The 27,727-nt window shown below is 41.0% G+C and overlaps 1 protein-coding gene across 2 annotated transcripts; it reads left to right on the plus strand.

Annotated features, from left to right (window-relative positions):
* On the plus strand, window positions 1–27,392 carry METAP1 (methionyl aminopeptidase 1). Of its 2 annotated transcripts, none has more exons than XM_072118155.1 (11): window positions 1–364; window positions 9,398–9,449; window positions 10,315–10,427; window positions 12,282–12,342; window positions 12,462–12,553; window positions 14,488–14,571; window positions 18,587–18,725; window positions 21,014–21,145; window positions 22,999–23,142; window positions 24,059–24,124; window positions 25,610–27,392. In XM_072118155.1, the coding sequence occupies exons 1-11, from the start codon at window positions 248–250 to the stop codon at window positions 25,768–25,770; spliced, it is 1,161 nt and encodes a 386-aa protein (XP_071974256.1). In that variant the 5' UTR covers window positions 1–247; the 3' UTR covers window positions 25,771–27,392. The 2 variants fall into 2 exon arrangements, with proteins under 2 accessions (XP_071974256.1, XP_071974261.1); XM_072118160.1 differs by having other exon boundaries at window positions 6–364; window positions 10,318–10,427.
* Window positions 27,393–27,727: the final 335 nt, after the last annotated feature.

Below are 27,727 nucleotides of genomic sequence, written 5' to 3' on the forward strand. Positions count from 1 at the left end.
AGCATACACCCGGCTACCTGCGCTCTTGCTATCTAGAGCGGCCCACGCAGCTCCGCCCACGTGAGCCGCCACCTATCGGGCGAGACTTCTTTGGCAGTGTCCGGCTGCGGGAGCTGTTCCCTTTCCTGTTGTCAGTGCACGTCACTCCGTGTTATCTCCATAGACAGGCCGGTTTGAGCGCCGCCCAGCAGTGTCTGCCTTCTGCACGTCTCCTCCCCGCCGTCCTGTGGATACTGCCGGGTGAAGCATGGCGGCGGTGGAGCACCGTAGAGTGTGTGAGACAGAGCACTGCACCAGCGAGGCCAAGCTGCAGTGCCCAACCTGCCTCAAGCTGGGCATCCATGGCTCGTACTTCTGCTCCCAGGTACCGCTCACACACTGGGGCCTGTGCTGTGCATAGCCAGTGCCCGTGTAGTGAATGGGCTCTGCCATGTGCTGGGCTGCCCATGCTGTGCACATACATCCTCTCACCCCATTCACACCTTCAGGTTTATGTGTAGTATCGCATCTTCCTCTACTGCACAGGGTTTATAGGGTTCCCCATATACAGGACACATATCTGACTTTTGATCTGTCCCATGACGCTTACTCTGCAGGAGTCTGGATGTGATTTATCCTCCTGCAGATGCACAGCAGACATGTGTGAACATGGCCCTAGTGTCATTTCTTGTGAAACCTCAAGGATCCTTCCTTTTGATGTAGAGGACACTTTGTTTTTACTGGAACTTCTATAACCAAGGTTAAGTTGTGACTCCGTGGCCACTGTGCGGTGGTTTGCCCTGCAGTAAAACCATACACAAAGTCCTGTAAAATGTAGAAGCGCTGATCCCCTGAACTCCTCAAACTGACCTATAGGATGAGTACAGGTTCCCCGTGCTCTTGTATATTGTAGGAGACACAACAAGGCTGTAGTGAAATGTTGTGTAAGCACTTGTTGGGATCTCCCATAGACCAAGTAGATCATTTCAAGCCTGGGTGTCAGCGGATGAAACCATCGTATGATTCTGTAGAGGGGTAGAGACCCCAGGTTGGCTTTCGCTGCCCCCATAAATTCATATGAATAGAGCATTCAATGTTATATTTCTCCCAAAATATAGGATGTCATTGTAATCCTGTTACTATTCTTTATAACATGCTGCTGGCAGTATGTGTTCCTAAATCCTCATGACAGGTTCCCTGTAAGTGGTCCCTAACTTTTAAAGAACATCTACCACCAGGATGATGGATAGAAAAACAAGCACACTGATATATTGGTGTGTGCCCCCTCCTGCAGGATCTGATCTTGTTAAGCTTCCTATGCCTTTGTGCTTACAAACAAAAATGGCTTAAATATAAGCAAATGAGCCTCAGGGGCTCCAGGCTCAATTAACACCTTGGAGCTTAGAACCCCTGAATCTCGTTTGCATGACTTTTAAAGCCTTTTTTTTTTTTTTTTTAGAAAAAAAACCCATGGCATAAGAAGCTAAAAGAACACATCCTGCCAGAGGGGGCACACACCAGTATGTCAGTGTGCTTGGTTTACAAACCTTCATCCTGGTGGTAGATGTCTTTTAAAGAGGACCTGTCAGGTCATTAAAACACTTAAAGAGAACCCGTCATGCAAAATAACCCCCTAAACTAAATATATTTTCATAAACTGCCATTAGAGAGCATTGCCTCTATCACTTCATTGTCCATCTACATGCCTGTAAACCTAAGCAATGAGGTCCTAAAGCTGTATGCAAATGACCTGTGAAATGTCCAATGAAGCATTAGCATATTCAAGCTGTCCACTCTATTCATGAGTGGGAGGCACAGCCACACCCCCAGTGCTTGACTGACAGCCTGTATAATGGTGTGAGGCTGTATAATGATGTGCTTCCTGGTGCTGGTGGCCACGCCCCCTGCAGCCTGTGTGTGTGTATAGGAGAGATACAGCAGCTCCATGCAGCCATGTTACAGCAGAACATGTCAGATTCATGTGTAGCTGATGTCTGTGTCTCTCACCTGTATATTAGGAGGATGCAGCACACACACTAGCCAAGCTTTACTATACATTACACACAGACATGAGCAGGGGGAGGAGAGGGGAGGGGTGACATCACTGCCTCTGACCATGTGACCAGCCTCATTTACATGATAAAAAATAGATGATTTTACAATGAATAATGTATGAAATAACTAGATAAAGGCTGGGATGGATCCTTGTGAGCTGCTCCAACAGGTAGTAGTGACAGGACAAGTGACACAGACCTGATGACAGGTGTCCTTTAAGCTGCTCATACAAAAGTAAGCAGCTCCCTAGCCCTTCCCCAGTTATCTCTATCTTTATCGGAACATACCGATAAGCTAGGAAACAACGGACTAAGTAGCGGTCCAGTTGTCGGTCCTAGCTTACAGTGGTCTGGCATATTCATGAGGAGACGGTGACTACAGCATCGAGCTTGGCAGTCACTGCCTGCATATGGTATAAGAGTGGTGGTCTGGGGGAGAAGGGGAGGGGAGCACTTCAGATCGCCCCCTCATGAATACGCCGGACCGTTGTAAGCTAGATCTGACGATCGGAACATTAAGTAGTGAAGTGTTTCCGAGCTTATCAGTATTCTCCAATAAAGCTAGGGATTTATCATGTCATAACTAGGGGAGGGCTAGAACGCTGCTTAGTAGCGTATGAGAAGCTAAAGTATTTTAGTGACCTGAGGTCCTCTTTAAACAAACCCAGTAGTGTAAGTGTATAAGGCACTTTGTAGTGTACCTTATCAGACCAAAGTGCCTCTTACTTTGGCTTTTATGTTCCTTCCTTCCTTTCTAAATAGTTTTTAATTCAGAAGCTTCTACTGAATTCTGTCTTGCTATGAAACAAGTCAGAAATTTAGGTTTGGTGTCCTCCGTTCTGCCATTCCGTTTAACTCGGTCAGCTTCACGCCCCTACCAACTAGTTATGGCATGGGGTAAGTGTGTCCACCAGGTGTCTGCAGCCCAGCAAGCAACACCTCTCGGTTCAGGTCCGCTCATCACTAGTTAGGAGGATAGGGATTACAAGCTGATGGTCTGGCAGCAGGGATCAGACTAAGCAGTCTGTAGAATGGGAGTCGCCTTCTCACTTGTTAAATGGCAAGTTGAGCATCCTGCCTCTTCATCCAGCACTATGGGAGTGCAGGAGCACAGCTCTCGGGATGAAGGAACTCAGAGTCTAACTAATGGGACCACCAACGCTCTTGAGAATGGGACCCCCAGAAATCTGAAGAATGAGAGGCCCTGTTATTACTAATGGGTAGATCTGCAGGTCCAGCATCTAAAGTATGAGAGTGTCAAATTGTAGAAAACCAGAGGCAGGTCCAGTGCAGCACCAAAAAAAAAAAGGAAATTAGCAGGACCTGCTCTCTTGATCTAGTACTTTTGTCTTGATCAGAAGTGCCTGGTCAGAAGTTCCGAATGTGACAGGACCAGCTTCAGTCAATGGGTGGCCTCCTTGGACGTGGAAATAACAATGGAGGTGAAGTCCTGTTTTCTGAGGAATTTGCATACCGTGTCTAAGGAGGCTACTCATTGGCGAAGCTTTAAGCGGTTCCAGTGACCAAAGGAGCTCTCAGTTATTTGTGAGGCACAAAATTGAAGTACTGGAGCTTCTCAACTTGGGGCTGGTAAGTGGTCCTTCTTTTCTTTGCTATCCCTGCCCCGCACTCCACAGCATTTTCCAGAATTCCAGGAAAACTCATTTAAAGAGAATCTACCATTAAAATAATGCACGATAAGCGATGGAAGCTTAAAGGGGTTTTAGGTGATATCACTCTATGCTGTTTAGTGTATAATTCCAGGGTGTGTGCGGGGCCTCAATAAGACACATTACTGTATTATGCATCTAGTTCTGTGGGGTGACAATGTAGTTACATTATCAGGGTACAGGTGTATATGCACTTACATCTGGCTTCTGACATTGTACAAACACACTGCCACATAGAAAGAGATGAGACAGATCAGAGCTGCCGATTGCACAAACAGCTCTACTACATCTCACAACTCATGAGATCCAATAGATGCCCTTTTCACACACAGCTCTGCTACGTCTCACTGAGATGTGCCTGCCTCCCTTCCCCCAGCATCTCTATGCTCACCATGTGCAGACAGGAAGAAATCAGTCAATGGGGGATATTTATCATACGCTGGCGCTCATCGCCCCGCCGCTGCAAATTCGCAACCCGATACATCAAGAGGCATCTGCCTCTTGATGTATTGGGCTGCCAGCAGCGCAGCGTTTATCCTACGCCAGGCAGCCGGCGACGTTTCACGTATGAAAAGTCGCCGGCATGCAGCGAGTGCACAGGCGCGGGGACAGTAACGCCCTGCGCCGGCCCACTCCCATCCGGCCGCAACCCCCCCTTCACGCCCCACTGGCGTGAAGGTCGCGGATTGGGGAAAATAATCGCAAAAGCTAGCAATAAGCTAGCATTTGCGAATATTTCAGGGCCTCTGCGCCACTGGCGGTGCGCAGAGGTCCTGATAAATATGCCCCATTGTCTCTGAACTCCGTTCAAGGGGGGGGGGGGTTACGGACAGAAAACTCAGCTCCACGATCTCACACAAAAATCCAAGATGGCCACCACCTAACTCTAAGTGAGAAGTTACTGGGTCGTGTCTAGGGGAAACCTAAATTGTGTACATCAGGACTGATAGACAGGTTGGATCTATGAAATACTGCATTTTTGTTAATAACTGTGAATTAGAGAATGTGTTATTTTGTTATGCTGAGTACAAATAAGAAACTTGTCTTCGTGGGAATATAAGGCTCTTTCACATTTTTACTTTTTTTTTTTTTTTTTCATGTCAGTGATTTCTCACTGATCCCATTTTGGCTTATAGACGCATACAGATTGGTTTTCTCTTCCTGGTTTCAGTGTTTTTTTTTCACTGATGCATTACTGAAAAATTCTTTTCAATTGGCCTTTTCACACTTTTTTTTTTTGCACAGTTTTTTTCCACTGGTCAAATGTTTCCAGTGAACACAAAAAGAACAAGTTCTAAACTGACCACAGAACCAGAGACCCCCTGGTAATTGAAGGGGGGGGGGGGTTGGGGCAGGTGTCCAAATCGGTACATATGTCCCTTACATGCCGCAGTCAGCATGAGGGTGAAGACACACGTGGCGTTTTTGGGCCGTTTTTAGTTAGTGCGTTTTCAGATCGTAAAAAACGCATGCGTTTTTGACCAGTTTGAATTAAGATAATTGGTCAAACCTGTCAAAAACGCATGCGTTTTCAAAAAACGCATGCGTTTTTTACGATCTTAAAATGGCCTAAAAATGCCACGTGTGTCTTCACCCTGAGGGCGCTGTCCCACGGTGCGTTTGCAAACGCAGACCAAACCATGCCCACCGGGGCGGTCCGATCGCATCGGCGTTTCTCTATGTTTCTATGGAAACCGCCGATGCGATCGGACCGCGGACCGCCCCGGTGGGCGTGGTTTGGTCTGCGTCTGCGTTTGCAAACGCACCGTGGGACAGCGCCCTCAGTCTCCTATTGCGGGTGTCGGCTATAATACACAGCTGACACTCGCAGCTTCTGGCACCTGAACATCCCAGTTGCGTGGGGTCCAGATAGATACAATAGAAGAAGAGGCAGCACTCCCTTTTAATCTGTGAATGCTACATTTCAGTCTTTGTTAAGCATGAGAAAGTTTTAGTTGCCTTTCTATAGCTCTCGGGAGGCCAGTGGCTTTATCACTTGCAGTGGACTACGACTGCTACCCGGGCCATTGCTAGACGGCGAGGCTGAGAAATTCTGCATCATGACTGTTTTCTTCAGCTTTAAACCCTCAGCTATAGGGGGAGATTTATCATACACCGCCGCTCGTGCACGTAGACGGTGCAGAACATGTGCAGCTGACACAATTTATGACCTGACAATGGTTATTGCCTGAAATAGAAGGAACACAGTACCTCCTTGTTGCTGGGTACAGAGCGCTTCTTGAAGCCTTCATTCATTTCACTATGTCCATTATTGTCCCAGGCTGTAGAAAGGGAAGGCTTGTACCTAGATTCTAGCAGCTAATGGCTGTAAATCGCCTTGACTTTGGTCACCAATTTAGTTATTGCCTAGCTTTTCCACATCTTGCTAATTATTTTGATTTTTTTTCAATGACTTTTTGGCAAATGCAGACTGCATATTCATTGGCTACACAGCATAGTTACATGGTTTCCCTCTGGTACAGAGATGGGATTCTTAGTGCTTATCATGAGAACAATCCTATGTAGAGGTTGCAGTACGTTTTTCCTGAAGAGTAATAATGCTCCTCTTACCATTTTTAAGGAGTATTTTTCACCGATGAGGAGTAGTATATTTTCACTAATAGATATAAATAACTCATAGGTGTGAATAAACATGTACACATGTAGATCAGATACATACATACATACACAAATGGCACACTACCCAAAAACACAAACTTTAGACACATCACCTATACGTGCTATTCACAGTGTTTCTGATGTAGATGACTGACTGCAGGGCTGAGTAGTAGGTCACAAATCGCTTGTGCTTCCCTGCCCCTCCACCTCTTGTTCTGACCAATGTAGCAGTGTATAGCAGACACAGGCGGGGAAGTAACACAGACAGAAGCACAAAGCAGAAAGCTTCTCCCTAAATGCTGCCGAGTTCTGATGCCCCTGTCCTTGGTGTGCAGTCTACCTCCAGTCTGTCTCCTCTGCTTTAGATCATGTGACAGAAGCCTGTACAGAGAAGCTGAGCTCCGGTCACTTAATCGGGTCTGGAGCTACAGCAGTAAAGCGACATCAGGTTATTTATACACATCGGGCTATTTTCTGATCAAATGAGCTCTGAAAACATTTCACACATAATTATAAAGTTTTTTTTTTTGAATGATCCCGTGAGCACTTCAATTTTTTGCTATGTAAAAGGGGTTTTCTCATGAAAGAAAGTTTTCAAATTTGAATCCCCAAGTGATGTTTACACAATAAAGATAATTTTTTTGCCCTTGTTTTACAATTTTACAGTTTTATCACTGTTTTAGCTCCTATCACTCAGTGATCAGTGTGAAATTCCAGAGCGTTTGCAGGGCCTCTCTAAGCAGACACTACATGATCCCTCTAGTGCTATGTGCTGACAATTTGCTTAGTATCATCAGGGTCCAGGGTTTATCTACACTTTTTTATTTATCTTCTGAACCTTTTAGTAGTATCTGACACACAGAAAAAGAGAGATGAGACTGATCAGAGATGAGGTCCGTGAGATGGATATAACACACAATTACCTACTTCAGCTTGGATCCCAGCGCAACCAAAATTGTATGCACGAGGGCTGATAGACAGGTTGTGAAATGCTGTACTTTTGTTAACATATTCTCTAATTCCTGAGTATATTTAAGAATCTCGTCTTCACGAGAATCTCTTTTACCCCTTCAGTTCTAAGCCATTTTAGGGCTTTAGAACCAGGCCTGATTTTTATTTTTTTTTTTAAATTTGCCCTGTGTCATTATTGGAGGTTATAACTTTGTAACGCTTTAACATATTCAGAGTATTTTGTAGATTTAATAGAAAATTTTTGATATCTTTTGTGTTATGAAAAAAACTGAAATTTGGCAAAAATTTCTAAAAATTATTCATTTTCAAAGTTCTAAATATTCTGCTTTTCAAAAAAATAGTCATTGCACCGAAGTAACCTTATAACTAACATTTCCCAAATGTCTGCTACATGTCGGTGTGGGTTTTTATGTATCCTCTCTCTTTTCTAGGTTGTTAGGAGGTTCAGAATTGTGGGTGCAATTTTACTCATTATTATGAAAATCGGCAAAACCCATATTTAGAGGCACCTGCTCAGCTTTAAGTGACTGAGAGGCCTAAATAGCAGTAAAACTCAGTAAACTATGCCATTTAAGAAACTATACCCCTCAATTGTTGAAGTGTGTTAACCCTTTAGATCTTTCACAGGGGTTAAAACAAAAATGGAGATGTATTTTACAAGCTGTAATTTTTTTAGACAGTACATTAATTTTAGTCAAAAATGGAACTGTCACAAATTATTAAATGACAAAAAAAACCCCACAAAGTTTGATTTCAATTTCTCCCGAGCATAAGGATCCCCATTATGTGTTGGTAAACTTCTGTATGGGCACACTGTATGTGGACTTTTATTAATTTTTTTTAAAATGTATTTATTTTTTTATTGCATTTTTTTTGTCCCAGGGTGGGACCTGAACAAGTGAGAATTTGATCACTTTTTCATTAAAATATACTGCAATACTACCGTAATTTATTTCAGCATATTAAATAGGCAGCCTATGCTTTCTGCACTGCTAGTACAGTGCTGTATGGTGGCACATAAATTGAAATGTTTCAGCTTGCCACCGTAAAGCATAAAGCTGACTTCTCGCATGAGTTGGATATTTACTTGCTCCTTGCAGGCGCCTATTAGATCCAAGCACATTAAATATCATGGGAGCAGATTCCAAAGGCAGATAAAAATAGCTGATAACATTAAATATAAAAGCGGCACACAAGTGGTAAACGTCATTCATCTTTATATTTGTTCTTACTTTTTCTCTTGCGTCCTGGTAACTAAAGTAGTTGGCCAGATTTTTGGGCCTATATGCGAAACTGGCCTTGGCTCGTAATAAAAAATACTATATTGTTGCCCAATTAAAGGGAACCTGTCACCTATAGAGCCTTAGTAACTATCTGGCCCCCTTTCTTTATATAAAATATTTTCCCTTCAGATCCCTATAAAATCAGAGTTATCTAGGGATCTATAGAGCGAGTTAATGGGCATGGCCTAATGTCATGTGACCAGGGTGACATCATCACAGGTCCTTTATCATCTTAATATTGGCCAACTGTACCCCATGCTCATGGGATATGATATTCTGTGATTTAATGATATATGCTTGGTGAACAGTCTGCTAATGTTAGGAGGCTAAAGGATCTGCAATGATGTCACCCTGGTCACATGGCATTACTGCTGCATGAAGAGAAAGCATGGGGTGGAGCTTCTGGATTCAGCCCAAGGAGGCCACGCCCACTTCGTCTCACTATAGACATCCTTGGATACCAGGTAAAAGTTGAATATATGAGAACCTGAGGAGAGCAATTTTTAGCTGAAAGAAGGGTGTCTGTTGGTTATTAGGGCTATATGAGAACTAGCTGTATTTTTGAAAAATTTTGTGAAGGGTTCTCTTCAAAACCAGATTTAACCGATATACAGTATATTTTAACCCCACGTTCATTTACTTCTGAATATGTCATAGCAAGTTAAGAGTGAGGGGTCTTTGACCTGATCATTACTGGCTATCAAGCTGTGGACAGAGGATAATCCATTTCATTCTGAGCTCCATGTACATAAGGTGATGGTGCGTTTTCTAAACCTTATTAACGTGTTTTACTTCACTAACGTCAGCGTTTCTCTTTTAGGAGTGTTTCAGGGGAAGCTGGCCTTTACACAAGATGCTGCACAAAAAAGCAAGTAAGCAATTGTTTTTTCTTCATGTACATTCTGAGATATACAGGATACACACACAAATATAATTCTATTTGGGACTATAGTCTGTACCAAAGTTTATTTTAGAAACCAAAGTCTGACACAAGACCTCTGCAGTGTCAGCTGAAATAAGAGATTGTAAATAGTTTTGGCAAGGGCAGCAGATAATAGAGAGCATGGCACCAGCCCTTAACCACTGCATTATGTCCTGCCCTAATGATTTCTTTGTCACAATGCTAAAAAAAAATTTTTTGTATAGATTTAAGCGGATATCTTTGTCATTTATGAGCCTTCAGTGTATGTCAACTGAATCATTTAAAAATGCCTATATAGTGACGCATTATTATCAGCCCAATATCACGGCTGTATGTCCACAAAAGTTGATCTGTGTTTCCATGATTGAGCTAGGCCAACCCATAATGCCATGTGATTGTTGCCCAGCAATCAACCACAAAATCGTCCAGAAAGCCTAGTACAGCTTTGTGTGATCTGTTATTTTTCCACTTTACTTTAGCTTGTATTTGTACTACCCCCCTGCTGTAGCAGTTGCTGGATTCCACTACAAGTTTCTCATAGGGGGAGGGGCTGTGTTGTGCTCAGTAAAGAGATCTCACACATCGATGCACCAAGTCCAGCTACAATCCTGGAATTTTAATACATTTTTCACAGTCCTTTGCTACTAACCACATTCTGCACTGCAAAACAGAACGTACCAACTGTTATAGGACACTTGTGTGATCAGAATTTTAAATACAAGTATATTAGACTACTATATTTTTTTTCAGTAATGTGTTTTAAAGCTTACCACTTTTGGCAATGGTTACTTTAATTTAAGACTTTATGCTTCCAGCAGATGAGAAAGGCAAAAGTGAGGTCTCGCCATGGACAATGGAAGGAGAAATCAACACTGATCCTTGGCTAGGCTATCGATACACTGGAAAACTCAGGCCACACTACCCTTTAGTAAGTTTTTATGGTGTACCTAATAGTATATTCAGACTGCACAGGCCACACTACACTTTAGTAAGTTTTCATGGTGTACCTAATAGTATATTCAGGCTGCACAGTTAAAACTGTGCATTGGGCAGAATTTTTTTCTCTGTTAATATTTCACTGAAGAAAAACTAAGGCTACATGCTGATGGTTGTAGAATGTGTCCTTGTGCTATTCTTCGATTTAAAGGAAAGCACAATGACAAATCCTTTGCTCAGAAGACTACTCTTTCTACCGTCATTGACTTCACTCACTGATGATCCAAAGGCCGCAACCTCCTTGCATTATATTTCTGTATGATTCACGAATTCCCTTGTGTGCAGAACCTATTTAGCAGTACTAACCACTTTAAATAGATGGGAATAGTAAAATAAATTTTAAAATGGATGTTAACAAAAAAGCTTAATAAATTTGCACACATAGCAGGAACTGTAGAGCCAGCTTTACAGCTCTCTGCAGGTAAGACTACTTGTAATCAAAAATTGCATCTGCCTGAAGTAAGAACACTTACAATTTTTTAAGTGTTCTTACTTCAGGTAGATACAATTTCTAATTCATTTGAACACAAATTTTTGTATTGAGAATTAATTTATTTTGAATACTAAGACTACTTGTAATCAGCCTGTATAGTTCATGCAATATATTTTAAATATTACCTGAGTGAAGTTGACCCTCCCCCCACCTTGTTGAAATCTAACAAAATTGGTGTCAAATGTTTGTGTTATGTTTGAAATTTTCATCAACCAGCCCCCCCCCCCCACATTTCCCAATTCAAACGAAACTGGTCCCAATCAATTGTGCTGGTTTGTGTTGCTCAAATGTTTGTTTGTACTGTTTTTATTTTGAATAAGTTAACAAAATTGTAAGGGTCAACCAGTACCCCACGTTAGTGCTACGGTTGCGATGGTTTGTGCAGCAAAAATTTTTATTTGTGCTGCTATCATTTTTAAGGTATGTTTAGGTGTTTACATAGGTTTAGGTGTTTAGGATGAACTGGTGAAAAAAAACAAACCTAGTGACGCTTCTCTGGTTTGATCACCAGGGGGAGCTAGCAAACACATTGTACTTTGGAAGGAATAATCTCTGCGGACTTCTGGAAAAAATTATAATATATTAAAAATGATAGCAGTACAAAAATTTTTTTTGTTTTACACCAGTTTGGTTAGATTCGGTTAATGCGGGTGGGGGCTGGCAGACCTTTTGACCTTTACAATCTTGTTAATATATTCAAAACAAAAGCAGCACAAACAAAAATTTGAGCAGCACAAACTTAGAACAATGGATTGGTACCAGTTTTGTTTGATTTGGCAATGGTTGACCTCTTATGACCTCTGGAAACTTTTATTTATATCTTTAAAAACTATAGCGGCACAAGTGAAAATTTCTGCTGCATAAACCAGCACAAACTTCTGACACCAATTTTGTTTGATTTGAACAAGGTGGGGGGGGGGATGCAACTTTACTCAGTTGTAAATATGTAAAGACTGTTCTTGGCAATGCCCAGCTACAACATTGCTTGATGAAAACTTTGAATCCATTCTTCTTTTGCTTTGAACCCAAAAGTATTGGGCATATTGAAGCATAATACTTTGCCCTAGCATCTTCTGTCTGGAGTGGGGAATGAGAGCTCCATTTAAAAGAAGTAGCCAACCATTCCTGCCAAAATCATTGCCATTGGCTTACAGTCATTTAATGTGCATAGCTGAGTTTAGCTGAAAGCTGTGTGTGACCTGTTTTAATCTCCTCTGCATAAAAACTTGCTGCCACCCCCCTATAGGTCTTGTCCACAGCCATTTGTATATTGTCTTTGTACTTCTTTTGCAGATGCCAATGAGACCAGTACCAAGCTACATACAAAGACCAGACTATGCAGATCACCCTTTAGGTAATGTAAAGCATTTAAGATATGTAATAGAAACTTTTTGTGTTAAGGTATATGATCATTTTAGTTTGTGAGATTAGCAAATTGAGCAAGACTTATCCAATTCCATATTTGTCATTTAGGAATGTCGCTATCAGAGCAAGCTCTGAAGGGAACCTCCCAAATTAAAGTGCTTTCTCCAGAAGAAATTGAAGGCATGCGTGTTGTATCTAAGGTAAGGCATGTGGTTGCTGTTTTACTGCATGTAAATGCAAATGTTAATACAATTCAACTTGAAATTACAGCTTGTTTAACTCCTTCACAGCCATCCAACATAAATATGTTGTGATATACCGTATTTTCTGGACTATAAGACGCACTTTTTTTCCCCAGAAAATGGGGAAAAAACAGTGGTGCGTCTTATAGTCCGGATGTAGCTGCAGGAGGGAATGGAGGGCACCTGGCTGCGCTCTGCCAGCCGATGCTGGCAGTAAGCGCAGCCCTTCACAGTGAAGCGCAGCGGCTGTACTCAGTGCCGCTGCGCTCCTCTCCTCTTCTCAGCCCTCCACTGCTGGAGGGAATGGATAGCAGCACCCCTGCGCTCTGCCGTCCTCAGGGCACCGATATAAATGATCATTATGGCAGCAGTGGAGAGAGAGAGGGGGGAGGAGAAAATCACTGACTCTGTCTGGCCAATCCCCACTCGGCTTGTAAGTAGCCCGGGAGGCTCAGAGTGAAAACAGAAGATGAAGGCTGCCGCACTGTGTGAAGAGGAGCCGAGCCTGTACAGCGCTGCAGTGTCTGACCTGTAACTTCTCTCCCAGCACAGGATCAGATAAGTGATTAGTGCTCCCTTCCCCCGGTCTCTGCTCTCACAGTCTTAACCACTTGTTGCCTGGTATGTAGTGGCTGCTGTCCCCCTGGTAGATTGTAAGCTCTTGTGAGCATTGTACAAGCACTGTCATCTCCTGTGTCCTCCTCCTCCTCATAGATTGTAAGCTCTTGTGGCCATTGTACAAGGACTGTCACCTCCTGTGTCCCCCTCCTCATAGATTGTAAGCTCTGGGGACCATTGTACAAGCACTGTCATCTCCTGTGTCCTCCTCTTCATAGATTGTCAGCTCTTGTGGCCATTGTACAAGTCCTGTGTCCTCTCATCCTCCTCATAGATTGTAAGCTCTTGTGGCCATTGTACAAGCACTGTCATCCCCTGTGGCCTCCTCCTCCTCATAGATTGTAAGCTCTTGTGGCCATTGTACAAGCACTGTCATCCTGTGTCTCCCCCTCCTTCTCATAGATTGTAAGCTCTTGTGGCCATTGTACAAGCACTGTCATCTCCTGTGTCCTCTTCCTCCTCATAGATTGTAAGCTCTTGTGGCCATTGTACAAGCACTGTCACCTCCTGTGTCCGCTCCTCCTCATAGATTGTAAGCTCTTGTGGCCATTGTGCAAGCACTGTCATCTCCTGTGTCCTCTTCCTCATTGATTGTAAGCTCTTGTGACCAGTGTCACATATACTCATACCTATACAGCCCTGGTAACTCTTGAGACCCCCTGACTACGTGCCAGCATAATTCTATCTAGATAGGCTGCTCGCCCCTGCCCCTCTCCAAAGAGAAACTAGGCTGCACTGCCCAGTTACTTTACTGTCACTTTATAAAATATTTTAGCATACTATTTTGGGAAAAAACATTTTTCTTATTTTTCCTCCTCTAAAACCTAGGTGCGTCTTATGGTCCAGTGCGTCTTATAGTCCGAAAAATACGGTAACATAAGTTTATGAAGGGGAATATGGAGAGGGTTCATGGTTCAAGCCCGCGCCATACGTGGCGAGTGTCAGCTGTATTACTCAGCTGACACCTGCCGGGAGCCGTCCCATAGCTGTCATTAGCTTCTATATTAATGTCTGTCTGAGACCTACTGTAATATAGAAGCAATAAATCTACTATATACTGCAATACAGTTGTATTGCATACATTTATTTATGATTCTGATGTACCTCTTTACATTGTGGCATACATGAGGAATGTAAAAGTATTCAGGATATTTCTGTTTGCACTTTAATGAAGGAAAGCTAAACAAAAATAAAGTTACTAAAACTTGGTTGCATGAATGTACCCGTATGTGTTGGTGGTTTGTAGATCATTGACTGTTTTTCTCTTTTTGTAGCTGGCTAGAGAAGTACTCGATGTAGCTGCCATGATGGTGAGGGCAGGTGTCACCACTGAGGAGATAGACCATGCAGTACATTTGGTGAGCACCTTTTTGTGCACTTCCTTTAAAAAAAAAAAAAAAAAAAAAAACACTCTTACCCGGGGACTGCCTGTATGTAATGTATGATCTCAATACCAAAACGATACTTGGCCAAAACAAAAAAAAAATTAGCTCTAAAAATTGAAACCCTTTCATTATCTAATTGTGAAATAGTTATGGAACAGAAACTTTTGAACCAGATTTCAGTCCTTGGTGCAGTCAGACCCGCATTGAGCTGACATTTGTCCTTTATACTTTTCCAGCAACACAGGCAGGTAGTGGAAGTGTCCTGATTATTATCAGTTCATTAGGGGGATGTTGATAAATGACTACAATTCCCAGCATTTTCAGACTGGAACTATTAGAGATCAAGAGAATAATGGGGGACTATAACTCCTAGCAAGTTTAGATTATTTTTATGGTGTTTTAGAGTAGGAGGAGGTATAAAAGAGGAGGAGGTATAAAAGGAGCGATCTAAAACTTCCTGAATGTTATGGGTGGTCAGAATGCAATTTGTAGAGCGGTCATTAAGGGCTAGAACATAAAACTATCACTCAGTTATGGTTAGTGGAAGATTCCAGTGTTTAGCTTCTGAACATTTTAATAGTTACACATAGAAAGAGAGAGATGAGACAGATCAGAGATGAGATGATGAGATTCTTATTGCACACAATGACAACTCTCCTACATCTCTGCTACTCCACAACACACTATATTTGCTGTACCTTCCTGCTGTGCTTCCCTAGATAAAGAACTTATCTGTCTGTAGCTTGTAGTTCTCCTCATGCTGCTGATTCTATGTATCGGTGAGTGAGCTGCATCCTGGACTGCAGGGGGCAGAGGGAGAGAGAGACCAGCTTCTTAAAGCCTCAGGCAAAATGGCTGCCAACCCTAAAGTCAGAAGTTACAGGGTCGTGTCTAGGGGCAACTGAAATTGTGTAAACCAGGACTGATAGACAGGTTGGACCTATATCTGTGAAATGCTGCATTTTTGTTAATATTTGGAGAATCTGTTATTTTGTTATCCTGAGTACAAAAAAGAAGCATGTCTTCGTGGGAATACTCTTTTTAAGGGGGCAGCCTTACAAGGTAGCAAAAAGAGGCAATGTTTTCTTTGTTCCATCCTGGAAAATGTATTTGCATATTTCCCTGTATCTGAAATCTTACCCCACAGATACAGCAATAGGGTTTGCGGTTTGACCATAAAAACTACACCAAGGTGTCATGGTTTTAGGCCACGGCAGCTAGGGGGTTAACAGCTGTGCTTTGTAAAAGTTGACTGTCTCCGATTATATAACACACCCAGCACCTGCTGAATATTATACAGGTTTCTATCACCCATCACATTCACACCGACCATGATCAAAGTAATTTGGAGCATTTATGAAAAGGATAGTCGCTCCTCAGGACATGCTTTGTGTATTTAACCAAAAGCATGCAAAGTATGCATGGAGCAATTTTACCATGTACTATTTATAAATCTTTCATTGCTGTTAATGTACTCTTGGTAGCATGGACCTTTTAAGGTTGCCTGGTGAATGGCACAAAAATGAAAACCTTTTTGAAAAAAAAAAAAAAATGTACATCTAAACCCAGACAGAAATCCCATCTAAACCAAGCGTGTACATAAAGGTTGTCTACAGAGTTTTGTCTGGAATTTACTGATAATTCCTTAGAAATCTTCTTAAAATCCACAGAAATTTTATGTGGAAATCCCTTTCAATTCTTTTGCAAAAAGAATCTGCTTGTTACAAAGAGAAGATGCTGCAGTGGATTTTAAGAGATTACACTTTTGATACTTTGCAATGGGGTAGGGATGGAGGTTTATTGCATATTCTACTGTTGTGTGATTTACATGCCATAAAGTCACTGAATTATATCTTTAGCCTTTTATTCAGATTAGGGGTCAGACTCTTATGACCTCAAAAGCCAATCATGTCCTAATGCGAGTGAAAGTCTAAGTAGCAACTAACTGCAGACACAACAATGCAGAGCCTTGACAGGAGGAGTAATTTACAGTATCGCCAGATAGTTTCAACCTCAGAAGCTTTTGAGCATTAATAATAATAATAATTATGAATACGGCAGACTGCCAGGGGACAGAATACGAGGATCCGACCTCTTATTTGGTAAGAGGTCAGATCGATTAAAACAAACTTTGCAAACTATGCAGAATTTTCTCTTTAAATTATCGTATATACTTGAGTATAAGCCGAGGCCCCTAATTTTACCACAAAAACCTGGTAAAACCTAGATATTTTTTTTTATTCGAATATAAGCTGAGTTTGGGTTTTCAGCACATTTTTTGTGCTGAAAAACTGGGCTTATATTCTAGTATATATGGTACTTGGTCTAAAGAGAAATTAATTGTGACGCTGTCTATACCTATGTCTGTCGGACATGTTGGCACTGGCCGAACTTTCTAATATGGATGCTATTCTTTTACATGAGATCCAATGTTGCCAGAAGTATCTAGTACTCATCTCTTCCTATCCAGTTCGCATACACCATTCTGCCATAACATAATGCATTAACAGGGGATGACATAACCTTTAAAAGTCTAGTTACAAGTAAGCGAGCTAGAAATACTGACTTTGCATAACATATCAAAGTCCTACAGCTAAACAGAGATGCCAAGATAAGCGGTGAAAACAAGGGAAGTCCATGAATAAGTATGTGAGGGCATGGCGTGTCGGCAAAAGGTGAGACGTAGACGAGTGTTAGTGGGTATTCAGTGCCGGGGTGGGGAGGGGGGGTTTATGGCATGCTCTAGGCCAGTGATGGCGAACCTTTTAGCGGCCGAGTGCCCAAACTGAACCCAAAACCCCCCTTATTTATCGCAAGTTGCCAAACCAAAAATTAATGTAGTAACTTATTGCTCCCTGTTCAACAACTTCATATTTGCCTCCTGAGGACAGCAACACAGTAGAAAGGTGGAAAATTTTCAGAATTTTAGCTTCTTTCCAGTGTCCCTCTGTACACAGAGAATCATGGGGCCAGTAGGAGGTCCTCCAAAGAAAATTCGGCCCTGTCTACTCATTCTCCCTCTTCCTACAGTCCCAAGTAGCGAAGTAAGTATCAAAATATGACTGGAAGCAGCATCTTTTAAGTTGCTTGGAACTGGAGGAAGATTCTTTGAGTCCTGTCTGGTGTGCTGGGGTGATGGTCCGGGTGCCCCCAAAAAGGGCTCTGAGTGCCGCCTCTGGCACCCGTGTCATAGGTTCGCCACCACTGCTCTAGGCCAAGAAGTATAGTAGAATAGGTCCACAGCCATCTGTTAGGTTTCTGGAAAGCCTAAAAGTAGTGGCTTGGCTGCATGATTGTAACTCGCCTCCCATTCAGATGACTGGTCTATAAGCTACAATATGATACCTCCTACCCCACTGTCTAGCTGAAACCAATCATCATCTTTGTACAAAGGACAATAGCATGGCGGTCTGCTAATAATTTAGTCTCCTTCCATTTTTTCCCCAGCCCTGCTAGCTTATATAATTTATTATGCGAGCAGGTAAAGTTTAGAGGCAACATGTCTCTTGCTCCAGCCATCAAACTTGTAATGTCTGAAGCGGAGACAGAGTGCAGGAAGGAGTTGACCAATTACTTTGGCCATCTTGCACCCATTAATTTTCATGTCACTATCGGTAATAAAAAATACTGAAATTTATACTCTGGCCAGTGACCCTAATAGGTTGACAGTTGCTGATTGAGAAAAGGCCATTATTACATCCCTTACTGACCATACTTGATATCACAGCATATATATTCAAATACGACAGGATGGCAGTGCTCTCTGCTTTTTAGGGAGCTGGACCCAATTTGTACAACTATTAAATCTGCCATGAGAGCACTTTCATGGCTTGTCTCAAACATGGCTGCCACTTAGGTACATTAATGAAAACCTTTTCTAATGTTTTCATCGGATTAACACAATCAACATAAGACATAACATATTTCCACCAAATATTGAGTTGGATATTAATCTTATAAAATATCTTAACCAAAATGTATGTTCCAGGCATGTATTTCTAGAAGCTGCTATCCTTCTCCACTGAATTATTACAACTTTCCAAAGTCGTGCTGTACATCTGTGAATGAAGTCATCTGCCATGGGATTCCAGACAGGAGACCACTTCAGGATGGAGATATTGTGAATGGTAGGCATCAAGTAACTTAACCGAACAATCGGTGGTGCAGTTGATGGTAGTAATATAATTTTTATTAACCTTCTAACGCTGCAGCCAGTTTTCATTTTTGTGTTTTGAGTTTTTTACTCTCCACCTTCCAAATGCCCTAAAATGTATATATTCTGTGCACTGTAATGAGAAGCTGGAACCCATTCTGGCAAAAGTGACAGTTGCACCGTTTTCTTACAAGCTTAGGTTTGCAGCTGTGGTTTTAATGAAACATCCCCTTTTATTTTTTGGGTTGGCGTATAATCATGGAGATAAGAAATATACATTGGTCATTGAGACATTTAGACTTTCTGAACATCTGTTAGAATGTGCTGGTGGTAAATCCGCCATATACTGTATTGCAATAAAGCTGTATATGGTCTGTGGTAGGAACAATAGGACACCTAGTGCTAAGGTAAAAAAAAAAAATAAAATAATAAAATTCGAGACACACCAACCTCCCCTTTTTCATTAGTTGACATAACTGAGATTTTTTTTTGGATAGAAATTATTTTTCTAATTGTATTAAAACACAATGAAACCTCTATACCGTAGATACTCGAGTATCTACGATATAAAGACCCCTAATTTTAACACAAAAAACTGGAAAAACCTATTGAATCAAGTATAAGCCGAGGGTGGGAAATGCATTGGTCACACCCTCCATTCAGTATATAGCCTGCCAGCCCCTGCCCCCTGTAGTATATAGCCTGCCAGCCAAAAAGTGTATCTTCCTTCTGATGCCCTACCCCCAGCAGGTCCTCTTCTATCCATCGCAGCTCCGACTTTGGCTCTGTGTCCCCACAGTCCGTCGCAGGCATTGTGACGTCAGCCTCTCGCTGACGTCCGAGTGTGTGCTGATGCCGACGCACACATTAGATAGAACGTCAGCGTGCGGCTGCGACGGACTGCTGGGACATGAAGCCATGATGGATAGAAGAGGACCTGCTGGGGGGCATTGTAAGGTGAGTACACTTGGTTTTTTTTTTTTCTTGACACGAGTATAAGCCTAGTTATTTTGTGCTGAAAAACTCTGCTTATACTCAAGTATAAACAGTAAATTTTGAATTCCTGTGATCATACAACCCCAAAGCATAAAGGAGACCACTGTGAAATCTGTGCCCACAAGAAAACTGAGCCCACAAGAAAATGGTTCAAATGCATTTTTCCCTGCATTTGTTAATTTTTCTTTCAGCTTCCCAGTATACAGCATGGAAAATTGATTACCACCACTGGGGAATATAATTTGTTATGCAGCTCCCATATAGCTCTGTATACAGAAATATAAAGTTATGGATTTTTGAAGGTGTGAAAAATGGAAACTCAAAAGATAAAAAAAGGTTAAATGGGCATTTTGGTATGTAGGGATACCAAATGTATTTTTACAATTTTTGTTTATTTTTATATGCATTGTAAGGATATTGGTTGATTATTTTGTGCCGATTTGGTGCTTCAAGCTCCTGCAGTGAGAATATTTTCTTTAGACAGATAAGGAGGCTAATGATTAACTCTTTCTATAAGTAGAGAATATTTCACTTGATCCGTCTCTCTAGAGCTCTCAGTTGCTGGATAGTTTTAAGTCATTATCTTCCTTTATCTCTCAACGGTCGAGGGAATGCCAAACAGAAAACCGTTTTACATAGAATCCTTAAAGCACAATTCATATTAAAATGGGTCATTAAAATATAAGCTAATATGTAATTAGTAGTTATTTAAAATTTTGATTCTGTTAGCACAAAAATGATGTGGACTTGCACTGTAAAGGAAAATTAAAATGCTGCTAATCAGTCCTGTAATTGTGTCCCTGTGGAGGAGACACAGGACAGAAGATGGCCGCTGGTCTCATGTCCACATCACATGTCCTGCATCTGCCGGGGCAGATCATATGATAAACCATACGTTTGGCCGTAGTTTTTGTATTCCCTGTAAAAAACAACTGTGGTGATGAATATACAATTCATGGGATCTGCATAAATACCAAAAATGTGCGTCTTTGGTGCCCTGTGCGACTGATTTGTTCAAGTCTGTGGGCCTAACGGCTGTACTCAGCTATATCCCTCACTTCTGTAGAAGTTACTAGAGTAATGTCCACAACCTGTTGACATTTCTCACCTGTCATGTGGAGTAAATATTTGGTTTGGTGGCAGTAGAGCAAGTGAAAATCCAAAGTGGAGGTTTGATTTTCTGTATCTAGTTTTATCTAGTACATACACTGCAAAAACAAAAACAAATTAAATATTTTATCATGTGTTTTGCATTTTATTTTTTAGTTGACATAACTGTTTATCACAATGGTTACCATGGCGATCTCAATGAAACCTTTTATGTTGGAGAAGTTGATGAAGGAGCAAAACGACTTGTCCAAACAACTTACGAGTGCCTAATGCAAGCAATTGATGAAGGTATTCTATAAATTGTAAAGCTTTTAGTGTATCTTTCAGATTGGATCAGTTGGCTAGTACTGACTATAACTCTGGATTGGATAAGACTTGCGCCCGTTGCAATTTACTTGCATCGTAAGCTTGCCTGAATGTGTGGCCTGAACGCATTGAGTCCGGAACTGTGCTGACATGCGGAGTCCATTCCGGTCTCTAAGCGTTCAGGCAAGCTAACATTGCGAGTAAACGGCATTACACTTTTGTGCAATAGATCTTCATGCCTTAGTGCAGCGGCCTGAAAAGGCTCTAGGCATTTTAGCAAATTTTCGTACATTGCGGTTTAAGGGCCATTAATTTTTTTTTGCTGTGTTTTTTTTTTCAGAATGCATAGAGCAAGTTTAAACATAATAAAAGTTTACTTTTTTAACATTTTTGAATTAAAATTGGAAAAAAGGCCTCTTTTGTAATTTATAGTACTTTTTGCATTTTCAAATTAACTAAAAATGACCATTCTTAATGAATTCCCTATTTAGTTTTTGTTTCATATTTAATGTGTATAGTCTAGGGCAGTGGTGGCGAACCTATGGCACGGGTGCCAGAGGTGGCACTCAGAGCCCTCTCTGTGGGCACCCAGGTCCTCAGCATAGAGTTCATAAGACAGGACCCATGGCCTCCTCCTGCAGTCCCAGGCCACTTAGGACATTGTGCACTTTGCACTATTTTAAAGCAACACATCCTTTGCTGCAGGAGAAGTGGCTGCAGGCTGGGACTGCAGGAGAAGTGAGAAGATATGGCCAGTGCTGGATTATAATTTGAGCTCCTGACATGGGCTCTGCATTCTTCCTGTACAGGGGACCTTGGAGCGAAGCTACAAAATAATCAGAATTTCTCCTCTTACTACTGTATTGATGTCCTCAGGACGCCAATATGATTAAAAGCTTTTAAAAAGCAGTAAGCAATAAGTTATTGCTTAAATTGCCACGTTGGCACTTTGAAATAAATAAGTGCCTTTTTGTTGTCATTTGGGCACTCGCTCTCGAAAAGGTTTGCCATCACTGGTCTAGGGCAAACAGGGAGTATATGGCATTGTTTTTTGTAGTGAAGCAGGATTTTTTTTTTTTTTTTTTAATATTGGGAAATGCAAAAGTATTTTTATGAATATTCATATTTTGTGTGCGTGTTTTTTTTACTTTATATGTCCCCCATGAGGTCATAAAAGACCTCTTCAGTTTTTTTTTCTTTTACAAGTATAGATGCCTCCGTTACAAGGGGATTTACAGGGGGAAATGACCACCTGTGATTGGTGATTTTAGACCCAGCAGCTCTGATTAACCCCTCTAGACCCCGTGGTCACGTGACCACCAAGTCTATTTTGCCAGTGGCAGCACTGGCTTTGCTCATCCATGCATCGCGCTACTTCAGCACAATGCTGGAGGAAATGATAATGAACCAGATCTCCTTTCTCCCTAGGGTCTCTGATGCCCTGAGACCTGGTCCTGCTAGTGCGGGAGCAGTAGAAACTAAAGTCAGCAGGGGCAGTCCGAAAGCAGTTAATTACATGACTGCTGCCAAGCTATATTTCACCTTACCAACGTCCAATTCAAGCAGACTCCTTCTGCGTGGCTCTGGAAGCAATGAGATGACACTGATGGATATACCTTGTGGAATCCCTCTGGGGCCATATGAATTCTGTAAATGATTTTCCATGAGTTATCCACCGAAGTTACCTGTAAACTGTTTTTAGTTTATTCCTCTTTTCCTCTGGTTAGCTTTCGATTTCATAATGCCGCGGCCATGCGTTATATGACCAGAGCCATGGTAGAGAATTATTATTATTACATTTTAATACATAACTGTAATGTATTTTTCTTTTACAGTGAAGCCTGGTGTTCGGTATAGAGAGCTGGGAAATGTTATACAGAAACATGCTCAGGCCAATGGTTTTTCTGTTGTTCGAAGTTATTGTGGACATGGCATTCACAAATTATTTCATACTGCGCCCAATGTACCGCACTACGCCAGTAAGTTTCATTAAATTTTTTTCTTGCAAACTTAGTAATACCTTAGCCCTTTGCTTTTTCTGATAGCAGGTATACTTCAATTTTATAGCACTAAACATACAGTCAATTCTAACATTAACGTCTCATACCACAGAGGAGCCATAAAGGGTCCCCATCCACACTCTGGAATCTTACACTGACCATCACTGAGTAATGGGAGCTAAAACTGCAATAAAACTGAGAAAAATTGTAAAGTAAGGACTTAAACATGATCTTTGTGTAAACATCAGTAGGGGTGTAAAATTCGAGAACTTTATTTCATGGGCAAACCCCTTTAATAAGGAGTCAGCAAAAGCGTTGACAAATGCTTCTTAGACCCCTTTCATTCAAACTTGTGCTTTCTCCAGTCAGTGCTGTATAAATCTGTATATACAAACAACAAGAACCTTTAACCCCAATACCCTTAAATGACTTTTATTAGTTCATATCCACACAACAAACACATCAAAATGCATATATGCTATTAAAAAAAGATTCTGGCCATGGTCCATGATGAGACTCCTCTGCCATGCAGGGCTGAATAATGAAAAAGTTATGGAATTTTGAAGGTGGAGAGCAAGAAAAGAGAGAAAAAAAAACCCTGCGTCCTTAAAGTGTTAAATATCATTTCTATCATTCCATTTTTTTTATCTTAAATCTCATCCATTTTCCTGTTAAAAAAAACTGTCTCAAGTCCTGCAAATGAGCTGAAGATTCTGAGATGAGTCACACTGGGAGGCTGGAAGTAAGGAGGTGTCACTTTATATGCCCCTATTTGATATGGTATCCTTATATCAAAGAGGTATCCTTTTAATGTGCACAGAAAATGTACATACAAAGGGTTAATCAGACATTATTGGAAAATGCTGAGAAGTTGTTTTTTTTTTTTTTTTTATAGAAAACAAGGCTGTCGGTGTGATGAAACCCGGGCATGTGTTCACTATCGAACCAATGATCTGTGAAGGTGAGTATGACAGCTTGTCCACTTTGCCTGGTTAGATTTACTTTCTCAGCCGTGTGTTTTGTTTTTTTTATCGAGAATATATTAAGATGAGTGAATTGTGCAGAATATGTAAAAGACTGAACAGAATGTTAAATCTATGAAAATAAGAATCGGACTACTCCTCAGTTTTGTGTATATAACAAGGGTTTTAAATACTTCCTGCTGTACTTGTTGAATAGACTTTATTTTAGCCATATAACCCCTTTGTGGGGGCCTGAAAGTCAAGGTCACCGTTTGCAGTTCTGTTGTTCTGTAAATGACCTCTTTGGAACCACTTTACCCATCGCAACAATTTTTTCCTTAAACTGTAACTTGATAATTTTATTAGTATTTTTATAAAAATTAGCAGACAAATAACTAAAATGTTAAAAAAATGTTTTTGACATTTTTTTAAAATGGCAGTTAAATTGTATAAACCTTTACCGAAATATGTTATAAATATGTACAGTGTCATCCTATCACCATTTTACAGTTTCAGGGGCAGATGGTACATGTACTCTTACATAGTTTCTTATGCTGTATTCAGCCTCCAGCTGACAGGCCGGAGGGGGCTCGCTTCTCCTGAACCCTACAACCTAGAAACACAATTTTGGTGTCCTATTAAAGGGAACCTGTCATCACCGGGCTGTATTTCAGTGGCGACACCTTACATTAGAGAGTGAACGGGTTAACACCTGCTAGTTAGAATCCACCATAGGCTGTTGCGGAATTACAAAATCCTACTACACAGTTTGTGTATTTCTACACTGCCTAGTAAGACAGCGTAGCGAAGGCACGCATGTGCAGTGATCTGTGCGGCTCACTGCCTCGCAGCTCAGTGCACATATTGGGATTACAAGGTGCACCTCACAAGCGCAAGGTTTGTTTGTGCGGTGAGCCTACGTCGTCAGGGGGAATAGAGGGAGAATGTGAGAGGAGGTTTCGGGGGGGGGGGGGGTGATAATAATGAGCTGAGGGCCGGACCTATGCTGGACGCAAACACCAGGACTTCAGCGCTTGAGCTGTCAGGGAGCTAGGTAAAGTTAACCATCGTATATTTGAAGCATAGAAGTCTATGGGAACGTGAAAAATACGGATAACACACAGTTATCATCTGTATGCCCTCTGTATTTGTGGATTTGCTAGGTAACACAATCCTATGAACCATTTGCCAACATGGGTTTTTTTTTTTGTTTTTTTGTGGATCTGCAAAAATGATGACACACACATCAATTATGGGGACAAGGGGGCTCAAAAACAGATTGCACACTGATGATACACAAGTTGCAAAAACAGAGCACGAGAACAGCACACAGTTTTCCATGTGAATGTAGCCTTAGGGTTGCAAAAAAAAATTAAACAAGGTTAAATTGGCTTTTCTTCAGTTTCAAAAGGATATATATTTTTTCTCTTACTGGAATGCTTCATTTCCCTTCCTTTCACAATATCTAATCTTTTAATTGACAGGAGGATGGCAAGATGAGACCTGGCCAGATGGGTGGACTGCAGTGACAAGAGATGGAAAACGTTCAGCTCAGTTTGAGCATACCCTTTTAGTCACAGAGACTGGATGTGAGATATTGACAAGGAGATTGGAACACAATGGACGTCCTCATTTTATGTTTTAGCATCCCTCTTGTTGTCTTAATTAATAGATATGGTGTTGACTGCTGTACACCATAAGTTTTTACATGGCAAGTACCTGAAGAAAATGTGGGGTTTTATCACAACTTTACATATCTGTGATAGAGGAAAACATCTTGTGGTTTGAAATATAGTGTGTTAAGCAACTCTTGAAACAGGAGAAAACAGGTCTTTGTGTATTTTCATTTTTTTCCTGCCTTTTTATTGCCATCTGTTTTAAGAAACTTGTCACCCTTAAAAACTGTTTCTTGCCTTCTAAATTTTCCTGGACAGAAACACCCGTTGCCTCCACCGTGACTCTTTATACCAATATTGGTTTGAATTTTACAGATTTGGTTTTGGGGTGCTGAGTGTGTATGTGTGTGCGCTGATAGCATCTTCTAGCTATGCATTTGTGTTGAAATGTAAGACAATGGGCTACTTCTCAACTTTGGCTGTCTTAATGTAGTAAGGGCATATAAATGTCTAGGCTTGTGGAGTCGAATATGTACGTGTGTCTATTTTTTGTTTTTCCCTGGGGGTTGTCTTCTGCATCATAAAGATAGAGCAGTAAAGACAAGTTTTTTTTTTTTGTTTTCCTTCAACATTTGGTCCTGTTTTAGCATCCAGACCCATAGTAGTTGTTCAGTAACTGGAGCTATCTGGCATTGAAAGGAGGTTGACCTATGTCTTGGTGCCTTTTAAAGCATAAAAAAGTTTTTCAAGTGACTTTCTTAACAAGCTGTCTTATGGGTACATGAGTGGTAATACCATATCTGGCTGTTATGTATATTAAGTGTTTTCACCATATATTTTATTTTTACTTCTAGACGGCTTTTAGCTGGTGAGTGGGAAGTGTCTGCTTTGGTGTGTTCCATACAGTTCACACATAAAAGGGGACACGCTCCACTAACTCTTACACGCATAGAGAAGTGGTGGCATCAAAAGGTACCTTGGAGAAGTGCTGACCAGTGTAGCTGTCAATTCAGTAATGCTAAAAACTTAATAGAAGCTGCAACCATTATGGCACAAGCTCGCTTCATTCTCTATGGACTTCTGTAAGCAGCATGTAACCCTGAAATCTTGCCCCTATTTTCCAGAATGGGAAGGGGAAGGAGTGCAGAAAGCCGGATTTGTGTGTACTATCAATTTTCGAGATTGTTGCAAGTATAGTGCCTATTTTAGCTTGCAAAGCTGACCTGTTTCTAACAAGTATATGTCTGAAAGTAGTAACCTCTTAATGACTGTATTTGTTCGCCCCCATGTTCAGGGTCTTCAGACCTTGTATACAATCTGCTTTAATTATGTTGATCGTTACAAGACTTTATGTATACAGAATTCTTGCACATCAGGGGACTGTGCAGCTTGCTGTGCAGGATATAGGATAACATCAAACAAAGTTTCTGTTGACAAAGTATAGTATTTTGCCAAATCATGTAAAAATGGATTTGCATCTTTCTCTGTTTTACCATTCCCCTTGATTACTTGGCTCTTTAAATACATTCATTCTACAAGGTATATGTGTGGCGCCTCTTACTTTGAGAGTAACATGGGGCGTAAAACTGTGCTGTATATGCAAGTAACCAGTCCATGCTGACAATGTTTCATTAAAATAACCTTAAAGAAATATTTACTGGAATTGTTTTTTTTTTTTCCATTCAATCCATAAGTAATTGAATAAAGACCTGTTGGCCCAACGTTTTGATATGCTTTTCAACCAAATATTCTTGTTAAATTAAAATATGTTGACAAATTTAAGGTAATGTTTTTTTTTTTCTTTGTCTCTAATTCTTTGTTGGTAAGTAATTATGACAAGGTTCATATTTTTATATTACAATCTAATCTTCAACATATCCTCCATGCATATATGCCTAATCCTGCAGCAATATATGGGATCTAATCTAATGTCAGATTGCACAATTACCATATTTGCAGGACTCATTAGCATAATTTAAAAAGTTA

The sequence above is a fragment of the Engystomops pustulosus genome, chromosome 1, assembly GCF_040894005.1.
Source record: "Engystomops pustulosus chromosome 1, aEngPut4.maternal, whole genome shotgun sequence".
In the NCBI taxonomy this organism is placed as follows: domain Eukaryota; kingdom Metazoa; phylum Chordata; class Amphibia; order Anura; family Leptodactylidae; genus Engystomops; species Engystomops pustulosus.